General features: G+C 52.7%; 1 protein-coding gene across 1 annotated transcript; it reads left to right on the top strand.

Moving 5' to 3' along the window:
* The first annotated feature begins 116 nt into the window (after positions 1–116).
* Positions 117–26445, top strand: ZNF341 (zinc finger protein 341). The gene is made up of 15 exons (XM_054081818.1): positions 117–212; positions 5235–5345; positions 6880–7067; positions 8144–8296; positions 9970–10209; positions 11917–12112; positions 13213–13297; positions 14337–14527; positions 16093–16286; positions 17099–17307; positions 19261–19357; positions 21250–21382; positions 21791–21902; positions 22713–22783; positions 23994–26445. Exons 1-15 carry the CDS (start codon positions 182–184, stop codon positions 24506–24508), a joined length of 2526 nt encoding a protein of 841 aa, XP_053937793.1. The 5' UTR covers positions 117–181; the 3' UTR covers positions 24509–26445.
* The last annotated feature ends 1294 nt before the right edge of the window (positions 26446–27739 follow it).

Genomic DNA, 27739 nt, shown 5'->3' with positions numbered 1-27739 from the left:
CGGGGGATGCCGCCCAAACCAGAGGTACCGCACGCCCCGGGGATGCCCCACACAGCGCGGGCACCGCACGCCCCGCGGACGCCGATGTCCGAGTTACGCTCCCGGGGGCACCGCCCCCCCCTGCCCGGTGCCGGGCGCCCCCTGGCGGCGCCGCTCGCTCCGGTTCCCGCCGCTCTCCAAGATGGCGCAGGCGATCTTCGAGGCGCTGGAAGGTAACGGGGCGGTGGGGGATGCGCCCGGGGCGGCTCGGGGCCGGGCGGGGGCTGCAGGGGCGGGGCGGGCTCCGCGGGGCGAGGCGGCACCGAGGGACCCGCACCGCGGCGTGAGGGAGCCCAGCGACACCCGGCCCCGAGCCCCGATCCTGGGCTGCCCCATCGCCCCCGTGTGCACACCCCGGGCTGCCCCAGCGCCCCCGTGCCCCCCAAAGCCGGGGCACCCCAGCGCGCCCCTGTCCCTGTGCCACCCACCCCAGGGCATCCCAGTGTCCCCTTGTGCCCCCCAACCCGGGGCACCCCATCGTCCCCATTGCCCACACGCCCACACCTCAGGAAGTCCCAGTGCCCCCCTATGCCCCCCACTGTGGGGTACAGCATTACCCCAGGCCCTGTGACCCCATCCTGGGCTGCCCCATCACTACCCTGTGCCCCCCCACTCTGGGGTGCCCCATCAGCCCCATCCCTACACCCCCCAACTTGGGGCACCCCATTGCCCCCCTGTCCCTGTGACACCCACCCCAGGGCATCCCAGCGTCACCTTGTGTCCCCCAACCTGGGGTGCCCCATCCTTGTGCCCCCCAACCTGGGGTGCCCCATCGTCCCCATTGCCCACACGCCCACGCCTTGGGGAGTCCCAGTGCGCCCCTGCGCCCCCGACTCTGGGGTACACCATTACCTCAGTCCCTGTCACCCCATCCTGGGCTGCCCCATCACTACCCTGTGCCCCCCACTCTGGGGTGCCCCGTCGCCCCTGTTGCAGTGCCACCCACCCCATGACAACCTAGTGCCCCACTGCACCCCCAACTCTGGGCTGCCCCATCACTCCCTGTGCCCCCCATCTTGGGCTGCCCCATTGCCCTCCTGTGCCCCCGACTCTGGGGTGCCCCATCAGCCCCATCCCTGTGCCCCCTAACCCAGGGCATCCCATCACGCCCCTGTCCCTGTGCCATCCACCCCAGGGCATCCCAGTGCCCCCTGTGTCCCCCACTCTGGGGTGCACCATGACCCCTGTCCCTGTGCCCCCCATCCTGCCCCACTGCACCCCTACCTCATGCCCACACCCCAGGGCATCCCAGGGCACTTCTGTGCCCCCTACTCTGGGCTGCCCCTTCACCGCTGTTGCTGTGTCCCCCATCCTGGGATGCCCTGTCGCCTCCCTGATCCTGTGTCCCCCATCCTGGGGTGCCCTGTCACCTCCCTGATCCTGTGTCCTCCATCCTGGGATGCCCTGTCGCCTCCCTGATCCTGTGTCCCCCATCCTGGCGTGCCCTGTCACCTCCCTGATCCTGTGTCCCCCATCCTGGGGTGCCCTGTCGCCTCCCTGATCGTGTCCTCCATCCTGGGGTGCCCTGTCGCCTCCCTGATCCTGTGTCCCCCATCCTGGGGTGCCTTGTCACCTCCTTGCTCCCGGTGAAGGGCTCGTGCTCACGTTCCTTTCCACGTGGGGACACGGTGTGTCAGAGGCAGGTGCCATCCGAGGGGCGCTCTGGTTCGCGTGACACTGAGCTCAGAGTCAGCCCATTTGGAGAGAAACTCTTTCCCAAGGCATTTCTTTCCTAATTTGGGTTATGCACCTATTTTCCTTTACGTGAGGGGCACCATGAAGTGCAAGGCCTCACGACGGGATTGTCGCCCTGCGCTTTGCAAACTGCGGTGGCAGAAAGAAGAGCAAAGAAGAAATTTTCCTCTATTTTGTCAGGTTTAGACTCATAGAATCATAGAATAGTTTGGGTTGGAAGGGACCTTAAAGATCATCCAGTTCCAACCCCTCTGCCATAGGCAGGGCCAACCCGCTGGCTCAGGCTGCCCAAGGCCCATCCAACCTGGCCTGGAACCCCTCCAGGGATGGGGCAGCCACAACTTCCCTGGGCAACCTGTGCCAGTGCCTCACCACTCTCATGGTGAAGAAATTCTTCCTTGTATCAAGCCTAAATCTGCCCCTCTCCAGTTTATACCTGTTCCCCGTTGTCCTATCACCACAAGCCTTTATGAACAGCCCCTCTCCAGCTTTCTTGTAGCCCTTTTAGGTACTGGAAGGTCGCTATAAGGTCTCCTCGGAGCCTTCTCTTCTCCAGGCTGAACAAGCCCAACTCACTCAGCCTGTCCTCCTATGGAAGGTGCTCCAGCCCTCTGATTGTCTTTGTAGCCTCCTCTGGACCTGTTCCAACAGCTCCATCTCCATTTTATGTTGAGGATTCCAGAACTGGATGCAATACTCCAGATGAGGTCTCACAAGAGAGGAACAGAGGGGCAGAATCCCCTCCCTCATCCTGCTTTGGATGCAGCCCAGGACACAGTTGGTTTCTGGGCTGTGAGCGCACATTGCCGGATCATGTTGAGCTTCTCATCAACCAGCACCCCAAGTCCTTCTCCGCAGGGCTGTTCTCAATCCGTTCATCCCCATTATGCGTTGAAGTCCGGGATTGCCCCGACTTATGGTTTCTTGGTGCATTTGACAGCGTTCTTTATGCCATCAGGTTCTCTGTTTCCTTGTCGTACAGGTTTCCTCACAGAATTCAGGAAAGCAAAACATTTTAGCACATTAAGAAAAAAGTCTGGTTTGGTTTTGCCACAATAATTGGCAGCTTTTAGTAGCTGAGCGTGTTTGTTTTGTCTTGTTGGTTCCATTACAAATCGATGGGGACTTGGCACTCGTGTGCGCTGCTGAGAGCAGCCGTGTCCTCAGCAGGTGCAGCTTCACCCCTTACAGAAGCGTCTGCTGCTCTTGGTGGCCAAAAGAAAGTCTGGATGCGTGAAATTCAGGCAGAGAGGGAAAAGTAGCACCGGGGTGAAAATGATGGTCTTATTTCCCTCTTTAGACCGAGTGACGCTTGAAAGGGAAAAAGAAGCACAAATCAGTAGTCTTACACTTTTATCCTGGTGTCCCCAAACCCATGTGTTCCATGGGGAAAGCCAGGAGAGAAGAGATTGTGCTTTAATTTATGTTTCATGACTGAAGAACATCCTGCAGGCTGAAGTCAGTACAGGATTGATCCAGAGCTTTCTTCTGGAGCCTGTGGACTACCGTGAATGGCATCCATGCAACCAAGTATCTCTCCGTGCTTGTCTTCACAGATTGCTGAACCTTAAACGTGGTAAATTCCTTCTGTTAAGCGTGGTGTTGAGCACTGACCCTGTGACACCACAGGATCTCTGTGGGTGCTTGCCTGAATTCCCAGATGGATGAAGAGCAACGCATTCCTCTTGTCCTGGGCCATTTCTCTCCATCGTAAAGCTGAATGCAACCCCAACAGTGCTGCTGCATTGTTGTTGCCTGTCTTCAGCTCTTGGCCTCTCCTTGAGCTTCTTCCTGCTAGCGAGATCGAGGAGATCATCTGGCTTTTTCGCTTGGAAGATCTAGCTACATGTCAGGAGGAAACCCAGTTGTCTGGTGCTGGGCACATCAAGAGTGACATTTTTGATGCAAGCTGTTCTTAATTATCTTCATAATAGACTAAACTGGAATTTTCAATCCCCCTTTTCCTATTGTGTCCTGTTAGCTCACTTATAGAATCACAGAATCACTATGGTTGGAAAAGGCCTCTAAGCTCATCCAATCCAACCATTAGCCCATCCCCACCGTGCCAGCTAAACCCTGTCCTGAAGTGCCACAACCACATGGTTTTTGAATCCCTCCAGGGATGGGAACTTCACCACTCTTCCAGTAAAGAAATTTTTCACAATATCTAATCCAAACCTTCCCTGGCAGAACTTGAGGTCGTTTCCTCTCATCCTGTCACTTCTTACATGGGAGCAGAGATCAGCACCCACTTTGTTACAGCCTCCTTTCTGGGAGCTGCAGAGAGCGATGAGATCTCCCCTTGGCCTCCTTTTCTCCAGGCTGAAGAGCCCCAAGTCCCTCAGCTTCTCCTTATAACACTTGTTCTCTAGATCCTTCACCAGCTCTGTTGCTCTCCTATGGACTTCTGCTGAAGATCAGCAGCTCCATTTCACTGTATGGTTCAGATTTGCCAACAAGAGCGTCCAGTGCTGCCTTTGCAGTTGACCAGGAGGTTGTTTGTAGAAGAGGAGGTGTATTTCAACGGCTTTGGTTAGCATGAGAAGATCCACCCAGGAGTGCTCCATGGCATTCTGCTGGTGGGGCTGTCCCAACAGGGCTGGTCCCAGCTCTCTGCACAAGTGAAGCCTTGCCAAACCGGGGCTTTGCTGTGCTTCCGTGAGATATATACGAAAGGGTTCCTGTAGGCATGGCAGTAATTTCATGGTAGTGTGTGAAGTGGTGTGATCTGCTGCTACCAGTAGCTGCTTGTGCCTTGCCAGCAGCTGGAGAACACTGCTTTCCTCTGTCTGATGACACGTGCAGCCTTTTCAACCCCTTCATAGTGAAAGGTGATTGATGAAAAAGGTGTTCACGGAGACTTGGTGTTACTTGCTTCACACTGGAGATGCAGGAGAAATGAGCATTTAGAATGTCTTTAAAATGTCACGGGTTATATGGAGGCTCCCCATCAGGAAGGTGACATCATAAAATGGTTTGGGTTGGAAGGGACCTCAAAGCCCATCCACTTCCAACCTCCCTGACTTGTGTCACTGGATCAGGATGCTCAAAGCCCCATCCAACTTGGCCTTGAACACCTCCAGGGATGGGGCAGCCACAATTGCTCTGGGCAACCTGGGCCAGGGCCTCCCCACCCTCATTCACCCTGTTATCCCGACTGCCCCGTGACATCCCAGGTATCGTCCCTGTGTAGTTCTTTTACAGCTGCTGTTTGTCAGCATCCTTCCTCTGCAGCAAATGCCTGAAACCAAACCTTCTTTCAGTTTTCCATGTCCTTCTTTCCTTTTCTTCTGTCAAAGAAGTGTATGGAGACAGACGGGAGCGCTGCTTCAGTTGGTAGTTGGTGCTGTGGAGTAGAGGGGGATAATAAGGAGGCAAGAGTGGCTCTGCAGGAGAAGAAAGCAGCAGCTGCCAAGTGGCTTCCCTCCATGACTCATGAGCTGAGTGCTCCATGTTCAGGCTGTGTTTGATTTACCACCCGTGCTTGTGTCTCCTTTCAGGAATGGATAATCAGACGGTGCTGGCTGTGCAGTCCTTACTGGATGGTCAAGGAGGTGTGACGGACCCATCTGCTCAAAATGTCAACCCCTCCACTGCCATCCAGTCGATGGGTGAGTCCTGGTAGCAACAGGAGAGAGGGAAGAGGGGCAGGGGTGGCAGGTTTCTTCCTACGGCGTGTGCTTGTGACTGTCAGAACAGCTGGCAGAGCGGCTGTATGTGTTGGGTGCTGCTACAGGTGTTGTGAGCCCTCGGCAGGACTTGGGAGAACAGGAAGAGGGAGACAAGTGCCCAAGCAAGAAGAGGACCTTTCAGAGATGGTCATGACAATAGATTTTGTAGAATGGCGGAATAGTTTGGGTTGGAAGGGACCTTAAAGCCCAGCCAGTTCCAACCCCCTGCCATGGGCAGGGACACCTCCCACTGGATCAGGTTGCTCGAAGCCCCATCCAGCCTGGCCCAGAACACCTCCAGGGATGGGGCAGCAATGACTTCTCTGGGCAACCTGGGCCAGGATCTCCCTACCCTCAGAGCAAAACATTTCTTCCTAAGATCTCATTGAAATCTCCCCTCTTGACTGTGCCTTTCCAATAAAGGCATGAAAAGGAGGAGCAGCTGTTCTCCAAGCCACTTGTGCTTGTTACCATCCACGTTTCTTGTATAATGAGCCATTCTTTATCCTCTGAGGAGGTACAACTGCTCCTGTCATTGAGTAGCTCATCTTGTGCCTGAATATGGGAAGTAGTTGTTCATGTGCACGTGGAAGCTTGTTGCACTTGACCAAGGTGGATACCGAGCTATCCCAAGTTTTTCAGGCTGTGAATCAGCCTTGTGAGTCCGACTGGCTGAAGGGCAAAGCAGTGTGTGCTTGTGTGCTTTGCTGCTGATGCACATTTCATCCAGGACATGGTGACTGCGTTGTCTTCTTTCTGTTTCTAACGTTGAGCAGAGGCGCCAAGGACCAGCAGTCATGAAGGGGGTGGGCACAAGCTTTTGAGCACAACCTGCTGTTGGCTCCGTGCCCTGGTCCAGTTTACTTGTCTTCCTTAGTGTGACTTGTGTAATAGAATCTGCCTCACCAGCATAATGCAGGTGCTTCAGTTCTTCATGCCTTTGGGATGAGGAGACAGACAATGGGATTCAGTTTGTCACAGGGAGACGGCAGGTTTCATATGTGGGAGCAGGGCTGAGATATGTTCAATCGCATCATCTGGCTTTAGAGAGAGCTTGGGATTGGGAAGGAGAGTCAGTTTGGCCTTTGCAGCTGATGACTTCTGGTGATGGCCTCAAGCTGTGCCAGGGCAGGTTCAGGTTGGATATTAGGAAAAATGTCATCACCAAAAGGGTTCTCAGGCACTGGAACTGACTGCCGAGGGAGGTGGTTGAGTCCCCATCCCTGGAGGTGTTTAAAAGACAGGTAGATGAAGTGCTTAGGGATATGGTTTAGTAGTGGAGAGATATTGTTTGGTTTGATGATCTCAAAGGTCTTTTCCAACCTAGTGATTTTATTATTCTATTATTCTATGATGATGTCCTTGAGGAGCTAAGATCCAGAGGGAGTCTATTTTCCTACGGCTGTGGTTGTTAGGTGTAGCACCAGGGAATGCAAGAAAGCCTGAAGCAATGATCTGGTGCTTTTAATTACAGATGATGAAGACGTGTTCCTCTGCGGGAAGTGTAAGAAGCAGTTCAACTCACTGCCTGCCTTCATGACCCACAAGAGAGAGCAGTGCCAGGGAAACGCCCCGTCCCTCTCCACAGTCTCTCTGGCCAACAACAGTGTGTACAGCCCTCCCATCACATCGGTGCAGCAGGCTCCAGGCGCTGGCCGGCAGGTACCGTGCTGTGGTGGGGGCTTTGCCGCTGTGCTGCTGAGGTTTTGGGCTTGGGGGGACCTCTGGGTGATGCTTTTGTATCCAGTGACATCTCATGATTGTCTTCTCTTTTGGGAGGCTCAGCTGTGGTCCTCTTGGCTTTTAATTCAATCTTCCTGATCCTCTGCAGTGAGGTGTCCTCCAGCATGAGCATCTGACACCGCTTTTTTCAGACCATGAAGGGGGTTTGTGTTGTGTCTGTGTTACAGTGAGGCTTTGGCTCTACTGGAAAGCCCCGGTGTCCTGCCGTGGCAGGTTGGCCATGCACCTGGGAGCTCTCAGTGGAATGGCTTTTGCTGTCCCCTGGGCTGTGACCTGGCTCGCGGCACAAGAGGAGGCCAGTGTCTGGCAGCCTCATCCCTGCATCCCTTCTCTCAGGCTCCTGCAGATAAGCCCACGTAAGGTGGTGTGACGAGTGTTAAGGGAATATCCTCTCTGGAGGATCTCTCTCCCAACAGACTTCTCAGGAGAGAGTCCCTTGTGCTTGTGGTGGTTTCCAAAGGGCTTTTAAACCTGTTTTTTTCAGTTAACACAGTACCAGTGGATGGTGCTGCCCAGGGCTGCAAACACGGGTTGTTCCCACTTGGAAGATGAGACAGTCTCCCTTACTTCTTCTAATCCGACTCCAATCTGAAGGGATGAGCCTGACATTCACCATCTGCAGCCAGAGCAGCTTCCCTCAGTTCTCCAGCATCCCTAGCTGGGGGAAGCACTCAACAAAGGCCTGAACTTGTCTGCTACCAGTTTCTCCTGCAGCTCTTGTTTAACAACCCATGATTTGAATTGTAGCCACTGCCCACTTTACTGAGCCCCCATGATCTTTTTCACCTCCTTTTCTGAAGAACGTTTGTGGAGCTGCCTCGTTGTTACAGCTGGAAACTGCCGTGGGCTCATCTGGAAGCTGTAGATAATTCTTGTAACTCACCAGAGGCTGTGAAAGCAGAGACTCTGCTGTTCAGTGAAAAGCAGTGTCATCGTGTCATGTTTATTGTTTTGTCCTGTTGCTGGTCAACAATAAATCTTTTTTTTTCTTTCAGCAAATTTCTACGTACATTACCGTTCCCCCATCGCCTTTGATTCAGACCCTGGTGCAGGGGAACATCTTAGTCAGCGATGAGGTGCTGATGTCAGCTATGTCGGCTTTTACATCCCTGGACCAGCCGATGCCGACAGTGCAGCCTCCGGCGCAGGTAAGGGGCACATGTGCTTTGGGAATTGCTGCTGTGTGGGGCTGAGCTTGCTCTGCAGGAGAGTCACATGGAGTCACAGAATCATATAGGTTGGATGAGACCTTTAAAGTCACGAGTCCAACCATAAACCTCAGACTGCCAACTCCACCACTAAACCTTGTCCCTGAGTGCCACATCCACACATCTTTTCACAGAATCATAGAATCACTCATTGAAAAACACCTTTGAGATCATCAAATCCCTCATTTTAAATCCCTCCAGGGATGGTGACTCCACCACTTCCCTGGGTAGCTGGTTTTGGTGCTTGATGGCTGTTTTGGTAAAGTAGTATTTCCTAATCATAGAATCATAGAATAGTTTGGGTTGGAAGGGACCTTAAAGATCATCCAGTTCCAACCCCCTGCCATGGGCAGGGACGTGTCCCACTAGATCAGGCTGCCCAAGGCCCATCCAACCGATATCCAATCCTAACCCCCCCTAGTGCAACTTGAGGCCATTTCCTTTTGTCCTATCACGTGTTACTTGGGAGAAGGGACCAACACAATCCTGAGCATCTTCCCAATGTGACAGCCAAGTTCGGGAAGGAGTGATGTTATCCATCAGGTCCATGCTATGACAGGATGGCTCCAGGGCTTGCTCTCTCCTGATGTCCTTGTTGCTGGATGCTCAGATCTTTGCAACGTGGTCTCTCCAGCTTTTTATTGTGCCCTCATGTAATGATTGGCTTCCAGAGCACCTGTCAGTTTTCCCCGTGGATCCCTGTCCCCCTGGGATGGTTGTTGTGGGCTCTCCCAGTGGCTGGCCAGCCTATATACACTCTCCGTGCTCTGAAAATATTCTTCATAGCCAGAAGGATTAAAGGCTTTACAAACAAAGCAAATAAGGCTGTGGGGCTTGAGTGCTTGGGTTTTGGAGGTCACAATATCTGCTGGCAGGTCATGCCAACCCTCTGCGAGCCAGTACAGTCTGGCCCAATCTGGCAGCTGGTGTGGCCAGCAGGTCCAGGGAGGTGATTCTGCCCCTGGACTCGGCACTGGTGAGGCTGCACCTCGAATCCTGTTCAGTTCTGGGCCCCTCGCAATAAGAAGGATGTTGAGGTCCTGGAGCGAGTCCAGAGAAGAGCAACGAAGCTGAGGAAGGGGATGGAGAACAAGTCTTACGAGGAGCAGCTGAGGGACCTGGGATTGTTTAGCCTGGAGAAGAGGAGGCTGAGGGGAGACCTTATTGCTCTCTACAGCTGCCTGAAAGGATGTTGTAGAGAGGAGGGTGCTGGGCTCTTCTCCCAAGTGACAGGGGACAGGACAAGGGGGAATGGCCTCAAGCTGCTCCAGGGGAGGGTCAGACTGGATATCAGGAAAAAATTTTTCACAGCAAGGGTCATTGGGCCCTGGCAGAGGCTGCCCAGGGAGGAGATGGAGTCACTGTCCCTGGAGGGATTTAAAAGATAGGTGGATGAGGTGCTCAGGGACATGGTTTAGTGGCAGGTAGGAATGGTTGGACTCGATGATCCAAGAGGTCTTTTCCAACCTGGTGACTCTATGATTCTATGATCATCACAGTTCCTGCAGGTGCTGCTTTGAACTGGGAATGTCTGTGAGGGAGTAGCCCCTCCGACTCACCGCTGCTACATTTTCAGTGTCCTGTCTGTCTATCTCTTCCTGTTCTGGTTTTAGAGCAGCCTGAGTATGCACGCTGGGGCTGGCTACCTCTCCCAGCCCCCTCCGCCACCTCCTCCTCCACCACCACCCCCTCCCCAGCCCCCGCCGCCTGCTCCCCCAAGCATGGGGGCTCCAGGGCAGCCCAGCGCTGGCGGCAGTGGCGTGGTCGAAGTGTACAGCGCGCCCGCTCCGATGGCAGCAAACAGCACGGTGGAGATCCAGACGCTGGGGATGCAGCCCTATCCACCCTTGGAGGTAAGGTCAAGGGCTCACAGGGGCTCTGTCCTCTTGGGACTCTTCTAACAAACAAGGCCACTTTGGAGTCACCTGGACTGGAAATGTGGAATTTGAGTCTGAAAATATATGTCAGTTATCATGACAATTATTACGAGGTCCGACACAAAAAACCCGAGACTGTGCCTGTAACTATGTAATGAATTAAGGAAATAACTACAATCCCGTTCACAACATTTCCCTTCTGAGCTGGCACAGGGCTGCACACGATGCTGTCAGTGCTCAAAGCAATTCTGCAGGCCATTTCTTGAAAGGTTGTTGCAGGTCTGAGTCGTTTGTGCTTTCACATCTTTGACTGACAAAAAATGGGTTCGCTTGAGCATGGACCGGATCTTTAGGAAGAGGCAGCCAGGTCTGGTGAACAGGGTGGATGCTCAAGCACAGGGATGTTATTTCAAGCTAAAAACTGCTTTGCAGACAAAGTGGTGTGGGCTGGTGTGTTGTCTTGATGTGAACTTGCTGTTCACTCTTGCACACCTTTTCTGACCAAGGGTAAGAAAATGTCTCTATATGAACATGTGTTCACTCGTACAGAGTGAAGCAATCGAGCTGAGCCTTATCTCACTGTGACAGGTCAGAATATACCCATCTCTTTGTCTCTATACCCATCTCTTTGTCTCTACCCTCCCACCCTTGGTTCCCAAGCTATAGGGTTAGTCTTGGTTTGTTTGTGTTGCACCTCGTATTTCCTCTGGGAGAAGGTACTGAACAGAAAAAGAATCTCAGCCAGATAATGGGGTTCTGAGATAAGAGGGATGGAGGGCTTGACTGGCACATGCTTAGGAGACCTGAATGGCTGCTGTGGTTGAGGGATACCTGCAGGTATTAGGAGTGAGAGGGAGTTGAGGGACTCACCTCCCAGAGGGGTGCAGGGAGGTGCACCCTGTGCACTGCAGGGTTATGTGGAGAACAAAAGTCAGTCTGACTATCAGTGAGCTTGACAAGGTGACTTTCCCTAAAGAGAGGGCTGGATTTTACTGGTGGGTCAGCTGTTCACAGCCTCCACGTTAGCATTGCCATTCGCAATGGAAACACCGGGACAGAGGTTTGTCAGCCTTAGCTTTGTAGCTGGCATCTGATCTGGAAGTGCCAGTGGTCAGAAACGGGCAGGGATGTTGGCTACATAATGCTCTGTGTTAATTTATCAGGGTGGGCGACAGAAACACCCTTCAACCACATCACCCAAGACTGGTGCCTCTGTCTTTTTCTCTAAGTGTCCTTTTCTGGTGCTGCTCTAAATAATGTGCTTTGCCACCTGGAGCATTTTCGTGTTTTCCTTCCCTCTGAGCAGGTGGAGCTCAAAGATCCCTGCTTTTGGGTGGTGTGAACACACAGGGTCAGTAGTGATTCCTCTGATGATCCACTCCAGAGGGATGAGAAACCCTGCTAGGCATAAGATATCAATGAGGGACTCGACAGCTCCTTCAGAGTGTTTCTTTACTGTCCTGTTCCTGCTGTAATAACTCCTGGATGCTTGGTGATGCTCAGCAGGAGAGTTTCACGCTGTGCAGGGTGTTAGTTTTAGTTAGAGGCACATTGTTGGGCTGGTGAACCAACAATTTGATCCAGTTTGGCAGGAAACTGGTGTGGCCAGTGCTGCTGGAAATGGAGGCTAGGACACAGCGTGACTACAGAAACCTGTTCCACTGATAAACTGCACTCTTGCAGGTACAGAGCCAGTGTGTGGAAAGCCCTGTGTACCCTTCTCCTCCTGTGTACAGCCCTGGGAAGCAGGGGTTCAAGCCCAAGAGCACCAGCCCTCCCACGCCTTTGCCCAGCACAGGAGGAGGTGGTGTGGTTGGTTTTGATTCCACCTCTGCTGCCAAAAGTCGACGCTGCAAAAACGAGAGCGGGCTGCAGGAAGGTAGGTGTCCGTGCAAGATTCACCTTGCTAACCTCCAACCATGGGCTCTCCAGGCGCAGGGGGTGGCACTGTCTGTGTGTTCCGCTCCAGAGCAGGAACACGAGAGCACGGTGCCCTGCCCAAGGCTATCAAGAGCAGTTGAAAGCACGGCCATCCATGCTTCTTGTCTGTCACCTCTGAGCTTCCACTCTGCTACTGCATGGGCAAGCCTGTGCTAACCCTCTGCAGCTGCAGGCTTGTTGCATCACACCTGAGATGGGGAGATCCTGCTAAGTAAGGTGTTAGAGCCATTTTAACCCAAGGAAGACTGCTAAGCCACAAGGCCAGTCTCCACAGGCTTGGAGACTTCCCAAGGGCTCAGCAGACCTGTCCCTGCCGTGTGTTTCAGTGCCTCCCCAGGTGAGGCAGGGTGGGGTAAGCCCCGTGACAGGATGATCCTCCACCGGCCAATCCTATGGATGGGATGCGGGCACCCATAGCTGAGTGACAAGGGAGATCCTAGGTGTGAGGTGGAGGAAAGCCACGTGGCCTTCCTCCCCAAGAAGGCTGGGCCTCCAGATTTGCAACCCTACAAGAGCTGAGCTTTGATGTTATTTGCAGAGGTGTGAATGCTCATGCAGGCTGCTGCTCAGTCCAGATTGTCCTAGAGCAGCCCACGGTTCTAGTGTTTTCGTTGGTTTATATCCATCATAGTAGACAGAAGATGTGACTGATGTTCTGGATGGGAGAAACATGCACATATTCTGGCTGGTGAGTTTGTCAGAGAGACAAAATCAGGGCCCTTCATCTCATTAATCCTGTGTGTTTTCCTGATGTCCAACATGCCTTTAAATCGGGTGTTTTAAGCATGGCTGGCAGACTCCCTGGCGTGGTTCGTGCCTGGAGGGGATGCCCTGCCCCTTCACTATTGCTCTCCTCAGTACTTCTGGAATTAGCACAGGCTACGTTGAATACATATTTGTGCCCGTAACGTCTCCTCAGACTGGCCAGGCAGATCTTATCCTTTCCTAAGCTCTTTATTCCTGGTCTTGAATAGGCACATGTTGGGGTGAGGGCTCTGCTACATGATCTCATTCCTGTGTGCACTCTTGCTCTTTCAGGCAAACCCAAGTCCCCCAAGCTGAAATGCACTTACTGTGACAAGGCCTTCACCAAGAACTTCGACCTGCAGCAGCATATCAGAAGGTAACAGTGCCATGAACCTGGACACAGAAGTGTGGCTGGGGTGGAGGTGGGTACAGCCTACTGAGGCTCCACTCCCTGCAGAGGGAGTCTGTGCAGTCCAGCAGACCTTGTGTTTATCATGTCCCAGAATCTGTGCTGTGCTGGGAGGTGATCTTTCATCCCCCTCGCTCCAGGAGACCTTCTCCCCAATGGCTGGGATAAAGGCCGCATCATGGATGTAATCTTGCTGATTATGGGCTGGGCCTGGAGGCTTGTTTTCTTCACTGGTGTGACCTTGAAAGCCAGACCTGTTGTCACCTGATTGCTGGAGCAGCAGCATCTCCAGTGCTTGCCTCTGCCCTTTCCCCTACTCTCCCTCCCTAGCAAGCTGCAGCTGTCGTGTCTCCTGGTGTTGGCAAACCATAAGCAAAGCTCAGTGTTTATCTAGGGAGCTCTTCTAAGAGAGCTTTTCTCTGGGAGAAGGCAGCTGAAATCTTCAGAGTTTTCCCTACAGAGTTCTTCTGAACTCAGGACAGATGAGAAACAACAAGTGGTGGTTTTGCTTCCCAGTCTGGACTCTTCACCTGATGTACTGCACGTATTAGAGTCCAGTCTTTCTCCTGCGGCGGAAGGGAGTGGTGGAAAGACTGTTCTGCTGTGGACAGGGGAGAGTGAATTCAGGGAGCTCACGGGGCTGCAAGCTAGAAGCCACATGTGTGCAGGGGAGGAAGGGGTGACAGGGAAGAAAAGGGTTGTAACCCTGAGAAAGTGATGGTGTCCACCAGGTCTGTGCGAAGACACGGACAGCGAATGCTCTGATGTTGCTGCAGAGGTCTTTTGCTCTCCCACTTATTCCTTTGGTCCCTTGTCGTCCCCAAAGCACAAGTGTTTTGCCTGTGCAGCAGGCTTGTTTCCCCAGGCCTCTTGCAATCCACTTCCTCCAGTTAATCAGGTTCTCAAAGCCCTGTTTGGCTGGTCCAGGAGCTGATCTGAGTGCTTAGTGCAGTCCTGCAGGTGACCTGTCTCTGTTGGCTGCTGATGTGGTACCTTCTGCCTTCAGTCACACAGGCGAGAAGCCCTTCCAGTGCATCGTGTGTGGCCGAGCCTTTGCCCAGAAGTCCAACGTGAAGAAACACATGCAAACACATAAAGTGTGGCCTCCAGGGTTGGGGTGCACCATCTCTCGCAACTCCATCACGGTGCAGGTCATGGCCTTGAACCCCAGCCAGCCCGAGGATGAGGAGAACACAGGTTTGCTGGGGATGGCACATATGAAGGACAAAGCAGTGATGGGAGCAGTCTGCACATCGCTGCAGCTCCACAGAGGGAGGGAGGGGACGCTGTGTGTGCTGTTCACATTCCTCCCGTGGGGTTTAGCAGCACACAACAGAGAAAGGAGTCACATGATGATCTGAGGGTTGGAGCACCTCCCATCTGAGGACAGGCTGAGAGAGTTGGGCTTGTTCAGCCTGGAGAAGAGAAGGCTCCCAGGAGACCTTAGAGCAGCTTCCAGCACTGAAAGGGGCTCCAGGGAAGCTGAGGAGGGACTTTAAGGTCTCTTCCAACCCAAACTATTCTATGATTGTATGATTCGCTAGATTTCCGCAGGGAGGTGCGTCCTTGGGTACCTACAGGGTGAGGGATTCAGGTGCTGGTGCAGCTCCAGATGCTGTGCCAGGATGTGTGTGGGGACAGAGTGAGATGTTTTACCCCTTCTCACTCTCTAGCAGGTGCAGCACAAGCCGTGCTTGGCAGCTCTGGTCTGGTGGCCGAACCAGCTGGCAGTTTAGCATAGCCCAGGGCTGTGGCTTGTTCGCAATTTAAGTCATGCCTGGGCTGGGTCTGGCCACGATGGCCAATGGAAAATGCTTGAGGCAGAGGAGAGCTCCTTGCTGGCAAGTGGTATCCGGATGCCCTTTCTGCTGGTGGCTTCAGTCCCGGGGAGAGGGAACGCAGCGACAATGTCACATCTAGGACAAGGCCCTACTAGAGCTGCTCTCTGCAGACATCATGGGCTGTGAGCTACTGGCTGGATCTCACTTCCCAACTCCTGCCAGAGAAAATCTGGCTCTGGTTCACTGGTGGATGCCGGCCCTGCTGACTACTCTGGACAGCACAGAGCCCTGAAAAAAGAGAATGGGTTAAGGGGAGGTAGACAGAGTAGTTGGAGCCCTTAATAATCTGTAGAAAATTTTAAAACTACCCTGGGGAGGGTAAAACTGTCCAGAGGAGGCTACAAAGGTGATCCAAGGGCTGGAGCACCTGTGCTATAAGAACAGGCTGAGAGAGTTGGGGTTGTTCAGCCTGGGCAGGAGAAGGCTCCGAGGAGACCTTAGAGCAGCTTCCTGTACTGAAAGGGGCTCCAGGAAAGCTGGGGAGGGACTTCTTACAAGAGTATGGAGTGACAGGATGAGGGGGAACAGCTTTAAATTGGAGGAGGGGAGATTTAGATTAGACGTTGGGAAGAAATTCTTCACGATGAGGGTGGAGAGGCCCTGGCCCAGGTTGCCTAGAGCGGTGGTGGCTGCCCCATCCCTGGAGGTGTTCCAGGCCATGTTGGATGGGGTTTTGAGCACCCTGATCCAGTGGGAGGTGTCCCTGCCCACGGCAGGGGGTTTAGAGCTGGATGGGCTTTGAGGTTCCTTCCAACCCAAACCATTCTATGTTTCTGTTAGAGAGTGAGATGTGTCTGATCTAAAAAATCTGCCTCTGAAAGGAAGGAAGGGCCTGGATAGGTCTCGGCAGCAGGGTACTTGCAGAGCAGCTTTCAGAGCTGTCTCATGGCAGGCTGTGACTTTCTTTCTCCCTTTCTCCAGGTTTGACTCAGGCCTCGAGGAACCCTTCACACCCGCCCCAAGACATGAGCCCCTTGGAAGAGAGTGAAGCAGGCAAACCAGAAGCCAAGCAGGTTGTCTTGATCGATAGCTCCTACCAGTGCCAGTTCTGCCCCAGCAAATTCAGCACCTATTTCCAGCTCAAATCGCACATGACGCAGCACAAGAATGAACAGGTAGGGACAGAGAATCGGTGGTGAGATTGGGATGAGCTTCGTGGAGTGCACTGGCTAACAGGGTCTGTCCTGAGCCTCTTGTTCTGTAAAGCTGCCAGTGCTGCCCCTGCAGCTGGGCTCTTTGCCTGTCTAGTTTGCAGCTCTGTGGTCTGAGTGGCTTTGAAAAGCTCCGCTGCCCCCACCTTGCTGAGCAAGAAGTCAGCCAAGCAGGTTTGGGTGGTAGAGGAAAGGTGAAGGAGTGAACTCCAAAGTTTTCAGTGTCAGTGGCAGCTGTCGGGTTGTGGGACAGTCCTTTCTGGGATGTTGTGAGCTCACCCACTCGAGGGCTTTCAGGTGCTCACACCATCACCCCTTTCTCCCACCTTGCTTTCTTAGGGGAGTGCCCTGACAGTCCGTATTTGCAGAGTGTTCAGCTCCCTGCGGGTTCTGCTGTTGTCTTCAGCTGGAGCTGCCAGCTGCTTTGTGATGCTGAGCTGCTCTGCACTGTGCTTTAAAGACCCTTCCTCTGGGAAGGGGGATCTTTTACCACTATGTTGTGTCCTGCTGCAGTGCAGGGTTTCTCTGCTGTGCCCCATCTGAGCACGAATACGGCTATGAGCCTGGTGGGATGCTCTGGGAGCTGCAGTGCTGCTTTGTTATAACATCAGCTCAGCTGTTCTTCAGCACAGTGGGTGAAGGGGCAGTTGTCCCTTTCTGTAAATGACCCAGTGGCACCAATTTCCAGGAAGGAAGGCACTCTGTCTGTTGGCAGAGGGGTTTCCCTGCTCATTTCCATGATGTGCCGCTCCAATTGTTCTCCCTTCTTTGCCCAGGTATATAAGTGTGTGGTGAAGACCTGCGCTCAGACCTTTCAGAAGCTGGAATCCTTCCTTGAGCACATCAAGAACCACCAGGAAGAGCTGAGCTATCGCTGCCACCTCTGCAGCAAGGACTTTCCCTCCCTGTATGAACTGGGCGTCCACCAATACTCTCACAGCCTGCTGCCCCAGCACAGCCCCAAGAAGGATGTGGCCGTGTACAAGTACAGTAGCGATCGGTGCTCTCAAGGCTTGTAGGAGTGAGTGGGTGCGGAGAGTGTTTGGCTGAGAGCGGTGGGGATGTTAGATGGAAGAGGGGGCCGTGTGTTCAGTGCCCACAGTTCTTTTGGACATGCAGGTGGCAGATGGAGGGTCCCTCCACTGGGCTAATAGAGTGAAGTGCTTTGAATGCAAGGAATCATAGAACAGTTAGGGTTGGAAGGGACCTTAAAGATCATCTAGTTCCAACCCCTCTACTGTGGGCAGGGACATCCCACTGGATCAGGCTGCCCAAGGCCCATCCAACCTGGCCTTGAACACATCCAGAGATGGGGCAGCCACAGCTTCCCTGGGCAACCTGGGCCAGGGCCTCACCACTCTCATGGTGAAGAAACTTCCTAATGTCTAGCCTAAATCTGCCCCTCTCCAGTTTATACCTGTCCCCCCTGGTCCTATCCCCACAAGCCTTTGTGAACAGTCCCTCTCCAGCTTTCCTGTAGCCCCTTCAGGTACTGGAAGGTTGCTATAAGATCTCCTTGGAGCCTTCTCTTCTCCAGGCTGAACAAGCCAAACTCTCTCAGCCTGTCCTCATATGGAAGGTGCTCCAGCCCTCTGATCATCTTTATAGCCTCCTCTGGACCCGTTCCAGCAGCTCCATCTCCTTCTTATGTTGAGGATTCCAGAACTGGACACAGTATTCCAGGTGAGGTCTCACAAGAGAGGAATAGAGGGGCAGAATCACTTCCCTTGACCTGCTGGCCATGCTGCTTTGGATGCAGCCCAGGAACCTTTTGGAAAGACAGTGAAAGACTGGGATCGGGTACATGGGAAGATCCCATCACTGCAAGTCCTCTGAATTCCAGTCAAGAGTGAGATGGGCACAGCTGACCCTACACTGGGCTGGGTCAGAGACCCAGGGAAACCCCTTCCCAGCCTGTTTTCTGTGATTCTTTACCCCCTGCAGCGAAGGGAGTGCAGGTTGTACAACCTGTGGCCAGGTACAAAGTTTTTTCTCCTACCCCTTTCCTATGAAGGGATCTATTACCTGGCAGAACCTTTCTATTAGTGTAGAGGGAGAGGGTGAGGGGTTACATGCAGAATACTCTGGAGCTTTTGAAATGCTTGTAGAGACACACAGGAAGAGCGGGAAGCCCAGAGGAAGTTCCTAGGAGCTTCATGGAATAAATAATTTGCTATTTCTTACACAGACCATAATTTCTAGTTATTCATGTACTGTGAAGCTTCATCCTACAGCCTGCTAGTGGGTATCTTTGAGGTCAGAGTCCTGCGTATCTTTGAAGAGGTTTTAGTCTGATCTAAGGAAACAAGGGGGTCACAGGAGATAACAAGACGCGAGTCCCTCTGTATCCATTGTTGATGGTGCCTGTCCCCATTGCCCATTTTCGGTCAGCTTTGGCAGAGGTCTCTGGCAGAAATACTCCTGGGCTGTGTGAGTTAGGTGGAGAGGGCCCAGTTGTGGCTTCGGAGAGTGGACAGCATGAGATTCCACATGGAAGCATGTCACCTTGGGGCTGCCCCAGCCATGGGTAACACTTCTGTTACACTGTGACCCCTCTCTCAGCTCTTGTCTTCATGCAATGAAGATGGAAGGAGGTGTTTTAAGTAAGGTGAAGTTGTTACTTAGGGCCTGTCTCCATAAGGAAGCAACGTGAAATATGTGCTGGGGTCCCAAGGGTGTCTGTGTGGAAGAGCACTAGCAATTGAAAGGCTTCTTCGCCCAGTTTCCCAGCATCTCCCCCTCGTGAAGGATGCTAGGTGTGACTGTGATCCGGGTTGCTGAGGTTTGAGGGACACTGGGAGGTGGTATTAATGTCTGTGCCAAACCGACCCCATCAAAAATCAACCTCGGAGATGGCTGGGACTGGGGTCTGCCTGCGGTGTGGGGTTTGCTGGCGGTAGCCTTGTTCACAGCCTCTGTGCTTTCTCTCTGCATTCAGGTGTGTGAAGTGTGTAAATAAGTACTCCACGCCGGAAGCCCTGGAGCACCATCTGCAGACAGCAACGCACAACTTCCCCTGCCCTCACTGCCAGAAGGTGGGTGGGTGACCGCTGCCTGAGCCTGTCCTGGATGTGTCACTATGGCTTTGAGTGAGATAGGAACCCTCAGCTCCCTTTCCTCTCTCTTCCTGCCTTGATATGGACTGGCACGCTCGCCAAGTGGCTTTTCACAGAGACAGAGGTGATTGCACCCCTGGCCTCCAGCTCTGGCCTCTCATGCAGAGCATGTTCCTCCCTGCAGTGCTGGCTTTTCTCCTGGGTCCCGTTTGCTGAGGAGAACTTGTCAGGGGAGCTCGTTTACTCCCATGACAGCACAGGGCTGTGTGCTCTGGGCTCCTGTCCTTATTTCTTAAAAGCAAGTATCAGGAGGAGCGAGGCTGGTTTGGGAAGTCTTAGAGGTGGCCATGCCTTTGACCCATTGTGCCTGGCTGGAAAGTAGGGCAGGAAAAGCTCTAGGTCCTGGGGGAGCTGGTACAACTCTTGCTGCCCTCATCTCCTATTGCAATAGAAGTCTCTGAGTTCCCCCTCATTCCCCACTTTTGGATGAATGTTTTGTGTCCTTGGCAAGGAGAGAACCTTGTCTGAGTGATGTGACTGGGGGTGGAATGATGCCCAGGTAGGTTTTGGCTGGAAAACTCTTTTCAGTACAGCCCCTGAGGGGGACTGAGGAGCAGAATTTCATGGGATTTAAATTCTAATAAATTAGATTTTTGAAATCCAACCTAAAATTTGGACCCTTGCTCCTGTGTTTATAGCAAAGGAAATTAAAGCCCTGCAGTGGGGACAGGGGCGATCTCAAAGGGGTGATCACTCTGTATGGGGGTAGCTCAGGAAGGGGAAACACTCTCCTGTCATGGTTAGTAAACCACCTTTCTTTACCTGTCTTCTCTCCACTTCCCCACCAGGTGACAGATGCCCTTCTGAGCCTGGGTGGGATGTGCAGCCTGCAGCGCAAGGCTTTGAAAGCCCATTATCTGCAGCAGCATTTTTCATTTCTGTTTGTTTTCTTACTAATATTGCTGTTTTGTGGAGATGGGAGAGCACAGTCCTGGGTACCAGAACTCCTGACTCTTCCGTGCTCCCCTCAGATGTGTGCTAGCAGCATCCTCACTAGAAATTTGCTGAGCCTGGTATTTCCAGTATCCCCATTTCCAGTATCCCTATTAGCCAAAGGAACCATTCATTCTGGCTTTATAAAGACCATGAATGGGAGCCCTTGGTAACAGATGATCTGGAAGCCCAAACTGAAATTAGTGCTATGGGAAGGTGGTAATGACTGGGGGTCCTTGCCCAGCCCAGCCTGCTGCTGGCTCCGGTGGGAGACTGAACATCCATCTGGGATGCTGGTCCTCGGCAGTATGGTGTTACAAAACCTAGTAGCAAGGTTTCCGCTTTTGTGTTTCTTAAGGATAAGAAGGTTTTAGTTTTTTTGTGGTTGTTTTTTTTTTTTAAAAGCTCTGTCTGTATTTTCATAGAATCACAGAGCGGTTTGGGTTGGAAGGGACCTTAAAGCCCATCCAGTTCCATCCCCCTGCCATGGGCAGGGACACCTCCCACTTGATCCGATTGCTCCAAGCCCCATCCAACCTGGCCTTGAACTCTGGGGCAGCCATGACTTCCCTGGGCAACCTGGGCCAGGGCCTCCCCACCCTCACAAGAAAACATTTCTTCCTAAGATCTCATCTCAATCTCCCCTCTTTCAGCTTAAAACTGTCCCACCTTGTCCTATCCCTGCACTCCCTGATAAAAAGCCCCTCCACAGCTTTCTTTATGCAAACTAAAGGTTTCCTCGGTGTGTCCTTTCCAGGAAAGCAGTCACCATGAGCTTCATGTGCTTTCTATTCTGCCTACCCCTCCCATGCCCATGCGGGCCCAGTGGTGTCCCTTTTGTGCTCCTGGCTCTGAGCCTTATATTCCTGTGCTACCAGGTGTTCCCCTGCGAGAGGTACCTGCGCCGCCACATCCCCACGCACGGCGGAGGCAGCAAGTTCAAGTGCCAGATCTGCAAGAAGTTCTTTCGCCGGGAGCACTACCTCAAGCTGCACGCACACATCCACTCGGGTATGGACTTTTCCAGTGCTCACCACCTCCGTATCACAGTCCTTGCTGCACTCTGTAATGCCCTGGCTGTTTTTGTGATCACTGGTTAACCGCTTGAGTCACTTGTTGTAGTAACGTGGGGTTTAGGGAATGGATGGTTTTGGTTCAGCCTCGTGCCCAGTACTGCTCCAGTTAGAAGTGGGGCACGGAAGTGGCTTGCCCACTGCCCGTGGTTGTAGGAGCTACGGAAGCTGGCCCTGGAGAGCAGGAGCAATGCACAGGTTGAGTTGTATCCACTCGTCAGGCAGGGTAGCGAAACTTGGGATAGAGAAACAGAGCATGGCAGTGCTGCCGGAGTGGATCTGTATGTGACTGGAGCAGCCCTGGGTGACTGGACTCTCCCTGACTCTTGGTCTCTTTTTTATCCAGGTGAAAAGCCCTTTAAGTGCTCAGTGTGTGATGCAGCTTTCAATCGGAAAGACAAACTCAAGCGACACATGCTGATCCATGAGCCTTTTAAGAAATATAAATGTCCCTTCTCGTACGTAGTTTGTCTCCGTCATGGTGACATGTCTGAATGGGGTTGAGATGGGGTTTTGGGGTGGAAGAGATGTCTCCTGGTGGTACCCTAGGGTACATGTGTGGCATCTACCGATCCACTGCTGCTTGGGAGGCAGGAATGCTGTGTCTGTTGAACTGGGAGGCAGGAATGCTGTGTGGTGTTTAACTGGGAGCCCAAAAGTCCCAGTTCTTTGACCTTGACTTCCTGTGGGGCCACATTGTTTCATCTCCCTTCATCAAGCCCCGTAAAAAACTGTCTGCCTTCATGGGAGGCTTGATAGGGAGCTCTGGGGAAGAGAAGGAGTGTTATTTGACCACAAAGAACGGGGTTGCCGGTATGATGGGGTTTCCCTGACTGCTGGGTCTCAAAAAGCACTTGGTAATACAGGATCTGATGGATAAACCAGAGAAACCCAGGTTTGGAAGGTACGTGCCCAAATCCGTGGCACAGCCTTCTGAGGTGGCCAACACTGACTGGCTTCTGCCTGCTCCAAACACCTTGTAGCTCCTTCTGAAGTATTTCTTTCTCTGGCTGCTGCTTTTAGGAGCATTCATAGCGAAACACAGACCGTGTTTAGTCCAGCAGAAGCCATGCATCCTTGTAGCAGCCTGTTTATTTCTTGCCCCTCTCTGGAAGGGCTCAAACAGTGGAGCTCCTATGGAGACTGCACCGAGGGACGCATTTGGGTGCTGCTAAGGGGAGGGATTTTGGATCTCTCAGTGGTCCAGAGTCTGTTTGTACATCAGGTCTCTGCTGATTCATGCTGCTCACCAGCATTTGTTGTTACAGAAGCCACACAGGCTGCAACAAAGAGTTCAACAGGCCGGACAAGCTGAAGGCTCACATACTGTCCCATTCGGGTAAGTGCAGCTCTGTCCATGATTCCAATGCTTGGGAATGTGGTGGCTGGGATTCGCTGTGGTGTGCAGGGGCGTGGTACAGCAGTAAACCTGAGAAACGAGAGGGAGCAAACTGTGAAAGTGCTGCTTGGTACCCCCAGAAGCACAAGGTGTTCCTTACAGGTGCTTTCCTGGGGTTTCCCTCGACCCATTGCTCAGCTATCACGGCTCCTCTGTAGTTTCCTCTGAGAGAGTTTTCCACCACGTGGCACAGAGTTTCCCAGATATAAGCCTAAATTCTTAATATCATTTATTTACTGCAGATTTTCTCTCTGTTGCTGCAGGCCTGTTGATGTGAGCTTGCACTTACAGCTGTGCCCATGCTGTGATCTGCTTCCTAAGGCAGTGTAACTGTGTAGGATGCGGAAGCAGAGCTGGATTACTTGTTGTGTTTGCTATCAAACAAATATCCAGAGTGCTCTGCCCACTCCTCCCCAATACCAGCTCACATTCAGAGGGAGATCTCTTAGGATTTGATTCTCTTCTCTCTGTCGTTCCAAAATGATGCTCCCACTCCTAATAAAAACAATTTATTCCCATGCCCTAGGGAATGTTGTGACTTTTGTCTCACGGGGTAAAACTGATGGTCTTTTCTCGTGCATGTCATGTCCAAAGTGCTGCAGAGTGCGGTCAGATGGGACTGTGCTGACAGTGGGTGGTTTGTTCTGTGCTCTACATTCCTATGCCTGGGAGGGAAAAAAAGTGACTTTTTTTTTTGACTTGCCAAATACAGTTGAAAAAAAAATAAGTTTGTTTTGCATTTTCATCACAATTACCTGAGGGTTTTTTTCTGGTGATATTTTAATCATCTTATTTGAGGCAAGAACTATTGGTTTAGCCCTTCATAAACGTAGACAGACATTCATAGAATCCTAGAATGGCTTGGCTTGGAAGGGACCTTAAATGTCATCCAGTTCCAACCCCCTGCCATGGGCAGGGACACCTCCCACTGGATCAGGTAGCTCAAAGACTCAGTTCCAAGATTTAGCCACTCACCTTTTCTGCAGATTTCCCTGGCACTGTATCTCCTCCCTTTTATCAGGGAACATCTCCATGGAAGAGGGGATGAAGCTGTCATGCACCCCCTCAGTGTGGTGCAGGGTTTCCGGGAGGTCTGTATTAGGATGCAGGGTCTCTAACTGAGCTCTCTCTCCTCTAATGCTCTGTGCAGGGATGAAGATCCACAAGTGCCAGTACTGTAACAAGTCCTTCAGCCGAAGAGCCCACATGATAGAGCATCAGCGCTCGCACACCGGCAACTACAAATACCGCTGCCCCACCTGCAGCAAAGGCTTCACACGCCACAAGTACATGAAGGACCACAAGTGCCGGCTGGGCTCACCCAAGGACAAGGACCTGCAGCTCAGGAAGCCCCAGAAGAAACGGGTGGTGCGGGGACGCAAGGCGGGCCTTTCCCTCCCCAGCCATATGGGTTTGGGGGAGCTGAAGGACAGTTCTGCTGGGGAAAGCCCTCCTGAAGGTGGCTCTAACAAAGAACCATTCCAGGAGTCGGATGCAGTCCTGTCCATCGTGGTTGGTGGGTCGGGAGCTGCTGATACGGACCTTGTTGTTCCTGGGCAGCCCAACAGCATCGCGTCCGATTTGTCCCTGGCAGAGCTGCAGACTCCCTCGGACAGCCCCTGCACCATGCTGGCTGTCCCTGTTTACATCCAAACAACAGAGTAATAACATGTAGAGCCACTGTGTGGCTCAGGGCTGCTCTGGGGTTGTCAGACTTGGTGCTGGAATTTATCCCAGTGAAAAAGACCAAAGCTCTTGTGGGGAGGTAGATGGATATGAGAGAAATGGCTTTCATCTCCACTTGTTCTTCCCATCCTTGGGCAAAGGACTGCTTGGAAGCCACCGACGGCTAAAAGGCACTAAAGAGAATGGCTCTGTTATTTCTTGTCCTGCTGCATCACTGGTCAGCCTAGGGCAAGAAAGACTAAGATCCCTGAATCAGGGAAGGAGCGTGCAAACTTGCAGCAAACAGAGCTGCTGAAATCAGGTGGGTTTGCAAATCACAGCCTGTCCCATCTGTGGTTTTTGTGGCCTAAGTATTGCCCAGTATTTGGGTGGCCTCTCCGAGAGCAAACAATTGATCCTTCCTAGTGGAAGCAAGTACATCCTGAGATCCTTTGGGAACACTGTTCAGAAATACGCTCGTAGACTTATCTCCGGTATGTTTCTCCTCTCTGTCTCTATCGGAAAGATCACCTTGTCTGTACTACACATGTTATAAACACCACGGACCTCATGTGCCTTGTGGATTCACTGGGTGGGAGCACGTGTGGGTGTTGCCTCCTGTCTCTGGTTGGTATTCCCTCCACAGCGTTTGTTCTTCTCATGGTTTTTCTCCATATCCAAGGATCTCCAAGTGCCTTAGAGATCAGTGAGTCAATCGCTGTGGCAGTTAAATGTGACACTTCTGTGTGCTGTGGCAGAGAGTAAAGCCTGGGTGCAATCACCTGTCCAGGGTCACATGAGAAACCTTGTGATGCATCCACAAGCCAGTTTTCCAGCATCGGCTCTGGACTAGGTGCTGCAGGGTACTTCTGTGCGTTTCTCTGTCAGCTGCTTCCCAGCCTGCGCATTCCCTGAGCTCAGCTCTATGAGCCGGTTGTTAGGAGCATCACTGGGTCACTGCTCAGTGTGGTTAGAAAGCAAGAATGTCTGGTGTGACTGGGATGATTTCCTTTGTCTGCTTGGCTTCTCCTCTTTGATTTCCCAGGTAGGAGTGCCAAAGCCGGCACGAGAGCACCAGACCCAGGAGCTGAAAGTTACCATTGTGCAATGGTGCTAAGGGAGGTTGCTGTGCTCTGTCATGCTTTATTCCTGCTCCATGCACAGGCCAACAGAGTTGAGCTTTCCCTGGTAAATTTGTGTGATGAGCTGTTAAGTTGTCTGTAGATGCAAAATGCTGCATTCCTAGCCTGTTTCTCCTGGGTGGCACGAAGCAAAGTGCAGGCACAGTCAGTCCTGGGTGCCAAAACTCTGCCTGCGCAGCACCCTGCCTTGCTCTTCGAGAAACACAGAATCATAGAATCACCACGTTGGAAAAGACCGCTTGGATCAGCAAGTCCAACCATTCCTACCTGCCACTAAACCATGCCCCCGAGCACCTCGTACTTGTCTTTTAAATCCCTCCAGGGATGGTTACTCTACGCCCTCCCTGGGCAGCCTCTGCCAGGGCCCCATGACCCTTGCTGTGAAAAATTTTTTCCTGATATTCAACCTGACCCTCCCCTGGCACGGCTTGAGGCCATTCCCCCTTGTCCTGTCCCCTGTCACTTGGGAGAAGAGCCCAGCACCCTCCTCTCTACAACCTCCTTTTCAGGCAGTTGTAGAGAGCAATGAGGTCTCCCCTCAGCCTCCTCTTCTCCAGGTTAAACAACCCCAGATCTCTCAGCTGCTCCTCGTAAGACTTGTTCTGCAGCCACTTCCCCAGCTTTGTTGCTATTCTCTGGACACACTCCAGAGCCTCAACATCCTTCTTGTATTCAACTGAACACGGGATTCGAGGTGTGGCCTCACCAGTGCTGAGTCCAGGGGCAGAATCACCTCCCTGGACCTGCTGGGCACACTGTTTCTGATCCAAGCTAAGATGCCATTGGCCTTCTTGGCCACCTGGGCCACTGCTGGCTCATGGTCAGTCGCTGTCAATCAACACTTCCAGGTCCTTCTCCTCCAGGCAGCTTTCCAGCCACTCTTCCCCTCGTCTGTAGCTGCGCAGGGTTGTTGTGCCCCAAGTGCAGGACCCGGTGTTTGGCCTTGTTAAACCTCGTGCCATTGGTCTCAGCCAATGCGGTGTTCCTGGCCCTGGAGCAGTGTGCCCAGCAATACTGGTCTGACCCACCTGCTGCCTGCCTGAGCTCCAGCATGTCGCTTGACTCCAAGGTGCTCTTCCTGTCTCCTTGCAGCAGCTTGCAGACAGAGTGCTGGGGCTGTGCCCATCGTGGTCTCTCCTGGTGGGATGTGCTCCCAGGCTGTGCTGGGTCTCAGGATGGCTTATGCTATCACCCCTGGCAGACTGTCATACCGGTTCAAGTCAGGATGGATCCTGCCACCAGTTCACTCTACTCACTCACTTTCCTAACTAATTTTTTTGCCCTTTTCACTGTTTTGTGATGGTTCTGTACCTCCTGCTGTTGGTGGGTGTTGGGAGAAGGGGATTTGTTCAGGCTTTCCAAGAGGCTCAGGAGAGGTCTTGCTGCTGCCTGATGGGAGGGGGTGGAAAAGGTGGAGCTAGGCTCTTCAGAGGAGCACAGAGATGGGACGAGAGGCAACAGGGACATGTTGGAACAAGGCAGCTTCTGACCTGATATAAAGAAATATCCACCAAGAGGGAGGTCAAAGGATGGAGGCCACAGAGAGGCTGTGGAATCTCACTGGTGATGCTCCAAACTGGAAAAGCATCCTGGTCTGAGTGGAATGGCTTTGGAGGAGGTTGCTGGGCTGCAGACCTCCAGATGGCCCTTCCTACTTACATGTATCTGTGCTTCTGGAATGTCTTGTCTGCTTTGGAGGGCAGAGTTTATTTGCCCACAATGTTTGCTTTAAATACACAGCTCTCATAGGAGGAGAAGAGTATCAGGAAATAGTTTGCTAAATATACTTTTCCCATTTTCCTCCCCTCTGAGCCCGCACCGGACGGTGTCATTATGTGGTCACTGGCGCTTGCTGTGGTGCTGCGGTTGGGTCTGTTTTGAGGCAATGATGTGTGGTGCAGCACTCCTTAAGCTTGGAAGCACCGTCTGCAGGCCTGGCCATTCTTTTCTGGCCTCACTTTCCACCAGCCCTGCGTTCCGGCCAGTCAGTCCACATGAGATGCTGGAAGCTGGTTCCACTGGTTATGCTGCATGTAATTCAAGGAGTGGAAGCAGAGCCACAAACCAGCTGCGTATGTGACTGGGACAT

The sequence above is a fragment of the Cuculus canorus genome, chromosome 16 (assembly GCF_017976375.1).
Source record: "Cuculus canorus isolate bCucCan1 chromosome 16, bCucCan1.pri, whole genome shotgun sequence".
Lineage (NCBI taxonomy): Eukaryota > Metazoa > Chordata > Aves > Cuculiformes > Cuculidae > Cuculus > Cuculus canorus.
Note: the sequence above shows the minus strand (reverse complement) of the source record. Positions and strands in the feature narration are given on the sequence as shown.

Bases quoted from the DNA above. Each gene is read 5' to 3' on its own strand.
- ZNF341 (XM_054081818.1), top strand. From the start codon at position 182: ATGGCGCAGGCGATCTTCGAGGCGCTGGAAG. The intron at 14,528-16,092 runs GTTTGCTGGGGA...CCCTTTCTCCAG, and splicing joins CGAGGATGAGGAGAACACAG to GTTTGACTCAGGCCTCGAGG. The intron at 21,903-22,712 runs GTACGTAGTTTG...TTGTTGTTACAG, and splicing joins AAATATAAATGTCCCTTCTC to AAGCCACACAGGCTGCAACA.